Here is a 14459-nt window from a genome sequence, read left to right as displayed (position 1 = left end):
TCAGCTTTGCAATAAATGCAAGTGAAAATTGCAGTAAAATCTAACAGAAATAAGACATCATAATTTAAAAAAAAAAAATTCTGGTTTTTGTTTGCTCTTTTGTCTGATTGCATATTTCTATTTTGTTATAAGTTTCTCTTTCAACCAATATCATTTTGCATCGCAGAATACAATTCTAAAAAGTTAGCAAAACTTTGATAAAAACTGAATGCTTTGTTTGCCAAAAACCGGAGTTAATGTGAAATTGATTTGGTTATTTTTTCTGCTAAATTTCTTTAAAAAAAAAAAATCATTTCTACTGTGTTTTTTCGTTGGTAACGTCTCAACGCAGCGATAGACAAGTGGGCTCCCATGCCTAGTGAACCATAACTTCACCATGTAGCACAGCTGCAGCTTTTGTTTGGTTTGGTGGAATTAATCACGCGTATCATCCATCCACAACATCAACAGTACAGAGTAGCCATACACCTGCCAGCTGAGCTGTGGAGCTGTACGCACTGCGCGCTGGCTGGTAATGGCCGTGACATACATGTGTATAAGTTCACAGTGGTGACGTCTGAGTCACATTATTGTCGAGAGCCAAGTTTCCGAGGAAGGACGGACGGAGGCCACAACCTTTTTGTTATCAGATTGTATGAACCGTTATAAAAGTATCCTGTAATCGCTTGATTGTATAGCCATTTTACCTCGTTGTTCGGAACATTATTCTTCGCTGTGCAAACTGAACCCATCTTGCAGTCGCTGAAAGCTCTCTTCGTTCGTACCGTGACCCCGGAGTTCTGCGGCAGCAGTCAGGCTGAAACCCGTACTTGCAACCGATCGCTGACTCAGAGACTAGGAGTGTCTGACGTTGCTAATTCACCTCGGAGAAAACATGGCGGATGATCATAGAGTTACTGTCAGAACCAGCCGATCGGTTCGGTCTCAACTGTTTGGATGTCATCCATCATGTGCTTCCAATGTTTGGGCGTTATTGGCATCTATTTGTAAGTGTTTTGGTCTCATAATTAAAAATAAAAGGATTTAGTTTTTCATGACATAGCAGTGGACCTCCTTTTCTGTTGATACTATTACTAACTATCATGATATGATAGACTTGCATCTGGTATGGTACAAGTAAAAATTACACTAGCTCTTCTAATCTCAGAGAACCGCTAGTGCCAGTATTAGCTAGTCTTGGGAGTTTAGTATTTTCTTTTTCACATACGAAATTGACTGGGACGGTGCTTTTCCTCACATGTCGTTTGAGACAGTGTAATGTTCTTTTCTGACTTGGAAATGCTAATTCAATTGGTAGAATCTACATGTATGTAAAGTGCCGACAGAGGCTCTGTAGTCTGAAGAAGAAGTACCAGTAAACACTCTTTGTTATGTTGAATTTCAGTTTCATTAACTCTATTGTTAATCTGTTCTTTCATACTTCAGAAGTTTGTAGTCTTGTGTATTTAAAGGTAGATGAGTCGAATTATACATTGTACAACATGTATTTCAACATTCAATGGGAACTTACTGTGAACAGTATAAACTCTGTCATTGATGTCAGGTACCGGTATCAGACCTGATTAGCATTGATGCTTTTTTTTTTTTTTTTTTGTATACTTTTTGTCAAGTGACATATTATCAGTGCTTTTTATTATTATCAATGCTAATTATTGTGTCGTTTTGAGTTTGTTTTGGACTACAAACTTCAGTGTCAAAAGAAAAATCAAAAGAAAGAAAAGCGATCCTCAACACATCAATAAGAAGAATTGTGATAATAAAATATAGACAGATTTATCAACCTCTGATGATTGAATATTCCTGCACTGTGAACAGAGAGTTGTTGAGTCTCAAGTATTTAATCATCACTATGTTGTTTAAGTTTGTTATTCATGTTTCTTTAGCAGGCTGTTAATCACACATTCACAGTTTTTTAGAGCTGTGCTTCTCAGCCAATGGGTCGCAAAGCGGTCATGGATGGGCAGCAGTGCAATGTTGCCCAAAAATGAAACAAAACAACACAAATAATCATATTCCATCTAACCGGGTCAACAACAAAAAACAAAACAAACATACTGTATATAGGAGCCAGAGTGGGCCTCGGGTTAAAAAAAAAGAAGAAGTTTATTTTAGGGTATCATGTTGTCCACCTCTGATATACTACTGTGATATATTTACTGCATTTTAATTATGCGTTTAAGACTGTTTGAAAATTCACCCTGTTACTTTAGATACCCATTGGCACATCTCTCAGACTCTCTTCCACAAACATAGAGTATTCCGTTATCAGAGTGCATTTTGAAATGTGGCTGTATAATACTGTACATGTATGCATGACAGTCTCTCTTTGCAATTACACATTTCATATGATTATTTACTTTTGCTTTTCATTTAAGCTTTGATTGGAGTTGGTGTTTACTTTGTGATGGACAATGCTGCAAAATTCTGGATTTGGGTGTATCTCTTGTAAGTAGCTACATTTGTATTAACTATCTAGATCTTTGCTGCATATATGATGAATTCCTGTAAAAGAAACAAAACTATGGCACATAGTACTTACTGTATGTCAACATTTTTGCTTCAATGGAGCTGGCCCTGTTTCTATGCAATAAGCAGATAATTTTTGTATGATTTTGTTTGTAAGACATTTAGTGAATTAAAATCCAGATCTTGCCCAAAGAGTGGAGGAACTTTGTAATATACAAAGCTCAAACTCAGTGTTGCTGATAATTTCGAATTTCTTGTAAAGGGTGATGTGATTTTCCTGAATCAGTAGAATGATATTACAGTTGTTAGCAAGTGTCAGAAATTTCTCAACTGTCAGAAAAGATTTTTGTTGAATATGGCTTCAAACAGCCCTGGCATTCTTTTGCTGAAAAATGTAAATACCTCCTCTCTCTCTCTCTCTCTCCCCCCCCCCCCCCCCCCATTGGAGTATCTTGATGGGTCAAGATACCATAGACTTAACTGAACATAAACAGTATAATAACTTAGTTATTGTTTTGTTTTTCACGTGTTTGTAAGGTTTTATGTCAGCAAGGAAGTTCAGCTACAAATGAACATGTATTTATTGCTAAATTTATCTTTACATTATCGATTCAGAAACTTTTAATGAGTGTGCTTTCCAATATGTCATGAGATCATGATTGATGGAATTCATATTGCTATCAATCATATACATAACTATGAATGGCTTATTGTCGGCCAACCCTGGACTGCTTTTTGGAGCAGATCATCTGTATTTTATTTGAAGATACACATGTGGGAAATGAGGCAAGACTGAAACAAATGATTGCTGTGAAGAAAAAAGTTGTTGTTTTTTAAAATTGAATTTATTTATTTATTCTTTTAAGCCGTTGAGGACGAGTCCCGAGTATACTCAGGCAAGCGTCTATGGGAAATGCGTGTTGTAGCAAAATCAAACAGTCCTCAATGGGTTTTCAAAAGTATGCATGGAATAGGGAATAATGTGTAGTCAGTTATTTGTACTGGATACAAGACTGTAGTACAAAACATGTGTTGGATGCATCATATACCAATCAAATATAAGACAAAATATAAAATGTTATATAAGATAGAGGAGCACAGTGTGTTTAAATCTGAATTTGATGAGATCCAGTTTGCAGTGTGTTATCTGGAGACCTCTGCATGCTTCTTCCTTCTCTCAGAGATTATATTGATCATTGCTTTCCGTTGTGTCATTTCACTCCACTATTTAGTGTTGCTGGAAGCATTGTGCTGCTTCTTGAAATATTGACACTCTTCACGTACACAACTTGGTGCAGGTAAATATGCTCTTCTTGTCTTATACCCCGTCACACTTATTCGGAATCAGCACGAATCAAGCAGAACCAGCCGGAATTAAAGATCTTCCAAATTCGTGCCACATTCGGGAGAAAAATTCAAATTCTAACAGTTTGGTAGGGAATGTTGTTCGAATACTTGGAATGGACTTCGAATCCTCCTCGAATCATTCTGCACTTTCCGAATGAATTAGCTCTCGAATGCTGCTCGAATGTACTTGAAACGCTGTAGGAATATTGAGAATACTGTTAGAATGGGGTCAGAATCTTCGAATTGCCGCACAGCGCCGTTCGATTGCTGCCTGAAGTCTGATGGTCGGAAAGCGTCTCGCATGCAGTACAAACTCATTTCGAATGTGATCAGAATGTTCCAGGAATGGCTACCAAATATACTTTGAATGTTCATGAATTCAAACAAAATGCAGCCTGAAAATTTGGAAATACACTTAGAACGTACTTAGAATGCAAGATGAATGTCCCTTGTGTGTCAAGAATTCCGCCGGGATGCTCTCCGATAGCGTATAAAATGGTGATTTTCACCAGTCTCAACCCGACCATCCTTGGACCATATTGCTTTGCTACAGATTGCTGTCCTCCAGCAAGACCTTCTTGAAAGAGAGTGTCTAGGCCAATTACCCCAGACCCTTCCCGTGACCCTAACCCTACTCCTAATTCGGAACCTAATCCTAACCCTAACCCAAACTCTAACCCTAAAGCTAACCCTAATCGTAATCTTTACTCTAACCTTTTCACTATCCAGTATTTAACTAGGGATAATTGTATGAGCATTTGAGCATTTGAGATATTTTGGCAGAATTTGAGGTGCAACACTGTTGCGATTCTCCCTCAAATAAGAACAGATTGTTTCAAATGCTGTTCGAATCCCGTCAGAATATTTAGAATGCCGTAGGAATATTTAGAATGCAATCAGAGTCCAGTTAGAATACGTTTCGAATAAAAATTGATATTTCTCCACTTCAAATGCCATGCTTAAAACATTCGGGCTGGCCACAAGAATGGGCCCGAATGTTTGGAACGCACTCAGAATGTCGTCAGAATTTTTAGCATGCACTTCGAATATGCAGGAAGGCAGGAAGAATTTTCATTCCAACGGCATTCCGGCTCATTCTGCCTCTAGTGTGACGGGGTATTAAGTTGTTGTTGTTTTTTTCATTATTGTAGATTGATAAGCAAGAACAGACATAAATGTTCCAAAGGGATGTTCGAAGATAACATTTTTGTAGGCATCACAAATCATTTGTGAATCCAGAACTAAAACTGCAAAATTATCAAATTGTATTGTAGATTTGTCAATTGCACTGAAAATGTCTTTTTTCTACCATTTGCCATTTGTTTACATAAAAGTGATTTTAATAGTGATGTCATCTACTAAGGATGATCTTCCCATGGGAGAATATCCTGAGCCACTGATATGTGAACATATTTATCCAGTTGCTGCGTAATGTTTGATGTAACCAACACAATATTGCATGTTGTAGGGGCTTTCCTTGTCCATGTACACTTTTGAGGCACTGTAATGATTTTACTATTGGCATTATATTATGCGAAGTGCATTGTATATACATTACAACTTTGTATTTGTGTTGTCAGGGGCAAACACAATACAAAGTGCTTGTATTTCTAATTGTATGGATGTTTATTAGTTTACTCAGATGAGCACCTTGCCAAAAATCTTGTAGTAAAAGCTCCCATCTAGATTTGTATTCATTTCCTTAAAAAAAAAAGAAGAAAAAAATCTGCATTTGAAATCTCTGCAATACCTGCAGAAGTTTTTATATAAAGATATTTCTATAAGCATGAAATTGATATCAGTGGACCTACTGTTTGTATTGATGAAAAGAAAAATCGCAAACAAAGCCACTTCAATTTTCTTGTCCATTTCTCATTTATTTCTAAAGTTTATGTCCCATATGAACAGACATGTTGTCAAAATCTATGCCCCTGCTATTTACAGCCCTGTTTGAATCCATTTTTGTTCTCATTGTTTCAGGCAAAGCTGCACAAAGGCTATCAAGGCAATGTGGTTTATTGACACATGGAAGAGGGGACTGGTGTACATCATCATGGGAATTATCTGTTTCATCCCGTTTGGTGTGGACCTTCGTATACTCTGTGGTAAGTAAACAAACTTTTTCTTTCAATACACTTTATTGGTGCTTTTGATTGTAATGACTTGTAGACATACATTGCTCATAATGGTATCAAATGAAACTCAAGTAGGGCAACATGTAGTAAACAAAATATCCTCATTTCTTATCTTGATGCAGAAATGTGCAAAAATTCCTCGCAAATGATATTCGCATTTGCAGTATTGCATACATACAGTTGCACATAAATCTTCCTTTTATTCCAGAGCATGAAAGCCAGTCAGACATCATGTCAACCTTAGTCATGCCCTTACCTCTGTCTATTCATCTTTGAATCGTTCCCTGTGTTACATCTATATTCTGTTACCTCATCTATTAACCCCCCCCCCCCCCTTGCTTTTCTGCAGAATAATAGTATAATATGTTTTAATGCTCTAGTATGGTTTTGGAGGCCAAAAGAAAGTGTTTCAAGAGACTTTGATACTGCTTGATTCTTTAAAATATTCTTCCCAGTGCTTTACACTGGGACACAGTGTCATGCAATGTGATTATGTCATATGTTTGGACAATTGCAATTACCATGACGACAGCCCAGTTCTCATGACCAATATACAGTCAAACCTGTCCATAGTGGCCACCCGAGGTAGACGAAAAGAGTTGCAGGTTATCTGACATTTTGTGTGTATCACATGCATGCATATGTATCATTGTTGTATACAAGTATTATTTATGTACACTTATGCATGTGTTCCTTGCATCGAACAATGGCATTATTGACTGAGATATTGCACACTGGTGTGCATACAGTAAGCACGTTTTTCATCAGTCATTACTATGCCTGAATAGCAGGTGAATGCAGGGCTGGTTATGACTGAATTGTTTGCCAAGCATGACCAGCATGGCTGCAAGCAGAAAAACATGCTGAATTATCAGGACTTCTGTGGCTCTGTGGCTGATGTACACAGGTTAAAATCTACCGCGGGAAACGAAATTGGCGGACATAATTGGCGGCCACTATATACATGGTCATTAACGTGGCATTTCTCGGGGGGGGGGGGGGGGGGGGGGGGGGGGTTAAGTGGTTGCTATAGACAGGTGGCCACTAAGGCAAGTTTGATTGTATTTCTTTTGCTGAAGTAACTAGGTAAGTTGTAAATTTGTCTTTGAACAGCCTTTGTAGTAAAATGGAGGACCTACATAGTGATGATATAAGTCGTTAGTTCCAACTTTGTTCCAGCTGGTGTATGCTTAGGCTTTCTCTTTGCAAATTTATAGCTCTTCATCGATTTCATTTTATCATGTACCGACTGCTGCCTCAGTATAAAAATAGTTCAGTGTTTTTTATATCAGTGGCAGTATAAAATGCGAATCGCAAAATGTGCAAGTAATTAGCAATCATTTTAGAAGGAGTGAATGTTAATTCCACGTCCTTTCTCATCTCACAGCACAGAATGTTGTCACATCACAGACACATATTGTAGTACAACTGCACAATAACCTGCATGCACAATATGATTGTATGCAGGGTATACGTTGGGTATATTGAAGCTCTGAGAGTGCATGTATGGCCAGTTGAAGGAGAGCCGGATCTTAATGGAAACAATGGAATACAATACAATGTACATCATGTGAACTTGTGATAAACTTAGCTCTGATATCATGTTACAAGGACAACGTGCCAGGAAACTGGCATTTTGTATGCCTGTTTGTCTGTGTGTCAAATATGCTTAGGGCCATGTATGCATAATGGCAACCACCATGCTTATCTAACCTTTAGCAGGGGGCTGTTCGAACACACAGGAGTAAATCAATGCATTCATGCTACCACACAGTTAGCTGACCCCCTTGATAAGAACATGATGACAGTTAAAATACCACGCGGTAGTTTCTTGTACCAGCATCTCTGTTTGTAATAGCTGTTTGTGTGTAATGCTTAATTTGTAGCAGGCAGGATATTGTGTCTAACTAGTGGTAGGTATAGTTTCTGAAGGAATTGTAAACCTCATTGGGAAATGTGCAGGTATGCAGGCTACTGTACAGCAGTAGAAAAGAAGCAGTTCAGTTTTTGCTGTGTAATGAGCTGGTCTTGTATACAGCCATTTGTGACACAACTAATCTTCAAGGCAAGGTTTTTGTAATGTAGTAAAAGACATGAGTCATGTGATTGACAATTCATGATGTCCATGTAATAAAAAAGTAAGCCATTCCACCCAGAAGGAGGCTAAAAGGCAGCTTAAAGACACTCCATTTTAATGTAAGACTAGAAAGAATAACTTTTTAGGTCAAACAGTGAAAATTCATCAAAATCAAGCAAAACAAATAGGAGTCATGTTATTTTAAACTTCAACATACTTTCAGTAAATAGTGTATTTCATTCATTTTCATTTCATTTATTTTATTTTCACTTAATAAAACATGCATACATAAAAAATGTGACAATAGTATAACAAATATAACATGAAAAGTGACAAAATAGACAAACAAGCAAACAAACAACCAAAGTTATCAAGTGAAGGGGTTAATGAGAAGGCGCTGGGCCTTATTTAAAACTAACCCCGGGAAAGTAAATACAGTGTATTGTCTCTTCTTTCTACAAACTATAACCAGTAACTGAAAAAAAAAATATTCGCATACATACACATACACATACACAAAACATACACAAGCACATTAACAATACACAAGATGCCATTTACACAAACACACCCCTGTCATGCTCCTCTACTATTAATTCAGAATGATATTGAGTAATTCCAGAATACTTTTCAAGTAAAATACGCTTGAATGCTTTCTTAAAACTTGTTACTGTCTTCTTACATTTCACATCAGAGTGTATAGAATTCCAGATTGTGGACCTTAAAAGAATATTGACTTTTTGTAAGAGGATGTACGAATCATAGGCAAGTAAAAATTTTTACAATTTCTTGTGCCATAGTTATGATTATCTTTGTTTAATTTGAAATAGTTGTGATACAGTTGTGATACAGGTCACAATCACAATCACCTATGCAAATTACAAAGATGAGTCTACAATATATTTCCTTCACAAATCTTCCATTGGTTTGCATGACTATAAAAAAATGTTTACAACAAATATATGTATGAATGAGTTACCAACACAATCACCCTCTCCCTCAAAAAGTTTTTAACAAACTCTTTATTTTTTTTTTTTTTTATTGTCATGGAACATCATTTTTCCGGTGGAATTTTGGTGAAGGTTTATGTAGAGGTTAATGACAGACTCTTTAGGGCTCTAACATCGTCACATCTTTTAATTTGCATAATATGTTACTGTAGATAATACTGATGGAACTGAAGAATTCCATATCTTTCTTCACTTTGCACTGTATTTAAATGAAACTTCTGCCACTCTTCTGTTCATTTCTATTCATATGTGCCACCTTTAATGTATCAGAATTTTACTTCAGAATGCAATCAAAGTATGTTTTGGCAGTGCCAGCCATAGTCAAAGGGAGAAGGAAATTCCGATCAAAGGGCAAAGTACTTTCACAAATTGGAGCATTTACACACTGACCGAGCATCAGCAAATGAGTGTTTCCTTTAAAGTGAATGCTTTTTGAGTATTTTCCACCACTGAGATACCACCAACACAGAGACTCCAACCCAAAGCACCTTCTGATAAAGCTGGAGATTCTCCCGCCTGAAACCCTAGCAAACGGAAGACTCCAACTTGATGTGTGCGAAGCGCGAAGTTCCTAGGGTTCTAGATGCTCTCTGGCGCTATCGAAGGCTTAATTTTTCAACATACAATAGCAATATGTAAGAAATCCTTTCAAACGGGAGACACAGAGCCAGGGCGGGAGAAATTAAATCTCAAGCGGGAGAACGGGAGATTTTGCAAAAATGGGTTTTCGGCGGAAGATCTCCCGTCGAAAACGGGAGAGTTGGAGTCTCTGCCAACACATGCATGCACGCCCACACAATGCATACACTAGAAAAAAAAACACATACTTTTTTTTTTTTAAAGAGGTGTTATAGTCAAGTGTTGAAACCTGTCATCTCATAGTAGACCTGATGAACCTGTGCTCCTCAAAATATGTCCAGAAAATGCTTGACACGATATTATCTCAGGTAGGGGTAAATGTTCTGAGCTATTTTATTTGCTTTCTTTGCAGGGATCATGCTGTTTCTGAGTGGATTCCTCTACATCTCGAAGACTTGCAAGACAACGCGAGATCCTGAAGATCGCAAAGAGCTAGTGGAAGATGATGCAGAGCAGCAGAACCAAGCTTAATCTTCATCCCCACACCCCTCATCCCTCCTGTCTACCAAATACCAGTCCATCTCACTTTAGCCTAATGGTCCTGTGCAACTATTCTCATCAGTAGTTTATCTTATTCACTGCTAAGGGAAAGCTGAATGTTACATCATGTACTATGCGACTTCCATTTGAAGTATCAGTGTCCATCTGGTGCAGAAAAGACTCTTTGTCAACTGTGAAGTGTTTTGAGCCAGTATCAGTTTATGTATGATCATGTCCCTAATTGTGTACCCTGGTATATCAAGCATTAAAAATGTAGCCAAAAAGTAGATGATTTGGATAAAGCATTTTAGGGTTTGTGTCACCTTGTAAATTGTAAATGTTTGTTTTGACTTGCTATGCTGACACAACTGCAAACTTCGCAACACTTCACAATATTGTCAGTTGTGTGTGGCCTATCAAACATGCATAACATTTTATGTAGTATATGTAGTACAATGCTTTCAGCCTAAAGTTATATGCAGAGTACATTGATGGTACATTTGTTCTATAGAATGAAATGTATGCAATTGTGTGTTGTCATTGAATTATGTGATTCATGGTAAGAAAGGCAATAATATGCCCGATGCGAGGTGGATTTGGAAGGTAAACTTCAATAATCAAATTTCTCATAGACTGCTGCCCAAGATTGCATTAAAGTAAGGGTGTTAGCTGAAGAAAGAAATGGTAGCTGGAGGTTATTAGCAGTGATTTGGTCAAGTGCTTTTGTGTTGGTTTTATTTTTTTTTCTGTGGAATGACAATGCATCATTTTCTGAAAGACATGGTTCTTTAAGAGTGAGCAGCTAAGGCAAGTTCCCTTATAAATGTTGTTAATGCTCTCCATATTGTGTAGCCCCCTGAAATGTGACGCTGCAAATGGACAACTAAAAAAAATGTGACGTGCCGGTAGATCGAGGAGGCTGTAGGTGAGCTCGCCTAGTACCTCCTTTGGTAGATGTCCTGCTTAATGACTGTACCTTCATTATAACATGATTCAGCAGTGCAATGGAAAAAAAAATCACCTCAAGTGAATAGTTTTCTTCAGTGGAATTTTTGCTCTACTTTACAAGAATCAGAAAGGGCATAAGATCTGTAAAGATCTCTTACCTGTCGTCATCAGCATAGTTTTTTATTTTTATTGTATTTTATGTTTGCCCTCTTGAGATCAAAAGGCTGTGATTGATACTGTCATATTCTTTCTTCTTTTTTTTTTAATGATAAGCATGTATGATGCATGTTAAAGGAGGAATAGTCCTAGGCTTGATAGTGATGGTGTTATTCTATATTCAGCACGTTATGTTTCTGTGACTGAAAGGTGATACAACGTATGGGTGTATGCAGAGTTTTGTCTGTGCACCTTTAAACTTGGCAATGTTTGGCCTCGGGTAGTCCCATTTGATGTAGGAAGCAGTCTGCTGTATGTTTTATGTTTATATGTAGCACCTGGCACGAGGAACTGTGAGTGATCAGGGGCAGGTGTGGGTGGGTGTGTGCAGCATTACAGAGGTAATGAGGTCTCTGGCAAATTTAATGGAACTTTCATCTAAGACAGGGTTTGGAGATGTGCTAAAGAGAGTACTGAGAGAGAGAGGGAGAGAGAAAGAGAGAGAGAGAGATTGATATCAACGAAAGTTTATTTATTTTTAACATTAATATAATATGTTGCTATCCTTGTGACATGTCTTATCAGCATTTTTGTTCATACACAAACCATCACGTAAATTTGCGAGTGAAAAAGTTGATGAGGGGTAATGAAGTTTGTATGGCCAGTTTAAAGAAATGAAGGAAAAAATTTGCCAATTTGACACATTTAGGATATGTTTATGTATTTTGTCTTTGTCATTATTTCTAACTTGCAGGGATTGTTCTACAAGAACATTTAGGAAAGCTGTCTTGTCATAAATATTACACTCTTCTTCCTTTTTTTTTTCACTTGATCACTGTGATCCAGTGAGAATATTATTCAGTGTAAGAAGTGCAAGACATATATCATGACATGTTGTAAGTATTTAGATCATTTATTTTCTGGTTTGTTTGTATGTTGAGTGCTTTTGTTTTGTTTACAGGTCAAATTATTTCACTGCCTTCATAAATGTTGTCTACTCCAGGTACTATTCTTCACTCTTCCTTTACCTCATATATGCAAATTTCAGATAGAGTGCTTTGAACCTGCTCATTGCTTGCTCCGACAGCTGGCATTTGACTATATTAACCAGTTCCATGTTCGCGAGGGAATTTTAGGCTGAATGAGCTAGAAGCTGCAAATACCGAGAGAAAAGACACTTCAATCAAATTAAAGTTTGCATCCTCAGTCAATGTAACAGTTTATTACAACTTTTCATTATAGGAACACCCTAGCGATTACCATTGGATGCAAACAAGTGGTGCTTTTTGTATCAAGCTCAAAGTTACATCTCATTTGCACTTCACATACATGTTGATATGGGTTGACTTGGTATATTAGCACAAAAAAAAAAGTACTGCCTTTTATATTTTGATTAAGTATCTGTTTATATATGTATCGTAGTACTGCAATTTTGGTCAGTAGATATGCATGTATATTTTTCAGTCCCTATTACACATTTATGCTCTATGTATATGCCCATTTTGCAAATTAAAAAAAAAAGATCTGATGACATGTCATTGTAACTTACATAATCATGATAAGCAACATTGGGAAACAATGCGATTTGATGTTTGTGAGGGTCATTTGATAAGTTATATGGCAAGAAGACATTATTGTACTCGTGTTGTAATTAGGAATCAGTAACAATCAAACTAGTGACTATCATGTTGTTGCCAAATTTTTAGTACTCTGTAAATTGATTGCTACTTGTACAAACTGGTCCTGGCTAGCTTTAATTACCAAGGGTATGAGGTTTGATGTGATGTCACTTAGATTCATAACAGAAATATAAGTCTGTTATATCACTTTTAGGTAAGCCATCAGAAGAAAGTTGTATGTTGATGTAGAGTGGTATTGTATACTTGGAAGGATATGCCAACTTTTTCTGTCAAACGGCTCAGCATACTCATAACGCAGAACCCTCAATCCTCAATTGGCTAGGGAGCAATATTTTGTTGTGAGTGCAAAATCTGTCTGCTGCACAAATTTGCCACAGAGTCAAAATCATTTATGACAATCAATTTCACATCTCTGTTGAGCACTCTGATCAGTCATATCTTGGATGAATGAGTGTTTCCTCAGCCAGTCCCTCCTTTCTCCCTTCCTCTCAGAGAGTTAGTAATAACTGAGTTGTGAACAAGAACAATCATAAGGTAAGCAACCTATGTTATATGCCATGCAGGTGAAGATGGAATATGCTGTGCAAAGTGTTGCCGGTGATTTGCTGTGTGCACAGTTTGGTGTTATTTCAAGATGCCATGTGTATTGGTACTTCTGTTACCACCATGAACACACCTATAAGATGCTCCCTGTATGAAATACAGCTTGTATCATTCACAAACTTTGTTGCGTGGTGCAGTTATGTGGCTTTGAAGACATTGATAGCTGCTGTTGAACTGAATTATGAATTATAGTCGAGACAGAGAGAAAAAAAAATACATTGTAGAAAGGATAGGGTTAAGCTTGATTCTATGTAAGGCCAAACATTTTGACATTTCTCTTGTACGCATACACATGCTTGCATTAGGGCGTTTTATATTTCGGCATGTGTGCGCACAGGTAGCAAATTATTAAAAAAAAGAGAAAAAAGTCAACTAAAAAAAGTTCAAAAGAATAGCAATTACATGAGGCATATTAAAGTGTAATAGAAAAGAATGCCAAGATTTTACAGTGACCTTTTTTCCCCGAATTCAGTGGTTCCATGGGACCAGGCAATAGACTAAATATTGGCCTGCTGTGTGAGTATGAAACCAGGCATAGTTGTTACGCATTTGGATGTGTGTCTTTGCAATGTAAATAGGGCACCGGTAATATGAGAAGTACGTGTCATAACGGTGTATACAAGATGGTAGGATGGTAGAGAATGCAGTTACCCAGTAATTGCACAAGCACCCATGTACTCTACCGCCTAGCTTAATTATGTGCCCTGTAATTGTTGGACTACATCAATTTACTTGTTGGTCTATTATCCCCTTACAAAAGTGTACATGCGAAAAAACAAAAACAAAAACAAGAAAAAAACAAGAATATGATGGACCAGAATACTGGACCTTTTGTTAATGTGCATATCAAATAAGATGACCCGCTAGATTTGTCCAATGAAAACATATTGTAGCAGAGTTACGAGGATGGATACTGTATATCTCAAGTTCAGTATTTCAAACAGTAAGTGAACATATA

The 14459-nt window shown here is 37.2% G+C and overlaps 1 protein-coding gene across 1 annotated transcript; it reads left to right on the top strand.

The window, feature by feature from the left end:
• Positions 1–502: 502 nt before the first annotated feature.
• Positions 503–10389, top strand: LOC139728587 (uncharacterized). The gene is made up of 5 exons (XM_071639522.1): positions 503–986; positions 2376–2445; positions 3699–3764; positions 5794–5918; positions 10027–10389. Exons 1-5 carry the CDS (start codon positions 875–877, stop codon positions 10143–10145), a joined length of 492 nt encoding a protein of 163 aa, XP_071495623.1. The 5' UTR covers positions 503–874; the 3' UTR covers positions 10146–10389.
• The last annotated feature ends 4070 nt before the right edge of the window (positions 10390–14459 follow it).

The sequence above is a fragment of the Diadema antillarum genome, unplaced genomic scaffold (genome assembly GCF_040938485.1).
Source record: "Diadema antillarum isolate AM-2024a unplaced genomic scaffold, OU_Dant_1.0 seq00000187_RagTag, whole genome shotgun sequence".
Lineage (NCBI taxonomy): Eukaryota > Metazoa > Echinodermata > Echinoidea > Diadematoida > Diadematidae > Diadema > Diadema antillarum.
The sequence above is the reverse complement of the archived record's forward strand: the minus strand, read 5'-3'. Positions and strand labels throughout refer to the sequence as shown.

Bases quoted from the DNA above. Each gene is read 5' to 3' on its own strand.
- LOC139728587 (XM_071639522.1), top strand. From the start codon at position 875: ATGGCGGATGATCATAGAGTTACTGTCAGAACCAGCCGATCGGTTCGG. The intron at 987-2,375 runs GTAAGTGTTTTG...TTTTCATTTAAG, and splicing joins GGCGTTATTGGCATCTATTT to CTTTGATTGGAGTTGGTGTT. The intron at 5,919-10,026 runs GTAAGTAAACAA...CTTTCTTTGCAG, and splicing joins GGACCTTCGTATACTCTGTG to GGATCATGCTGTTTCTGAGT.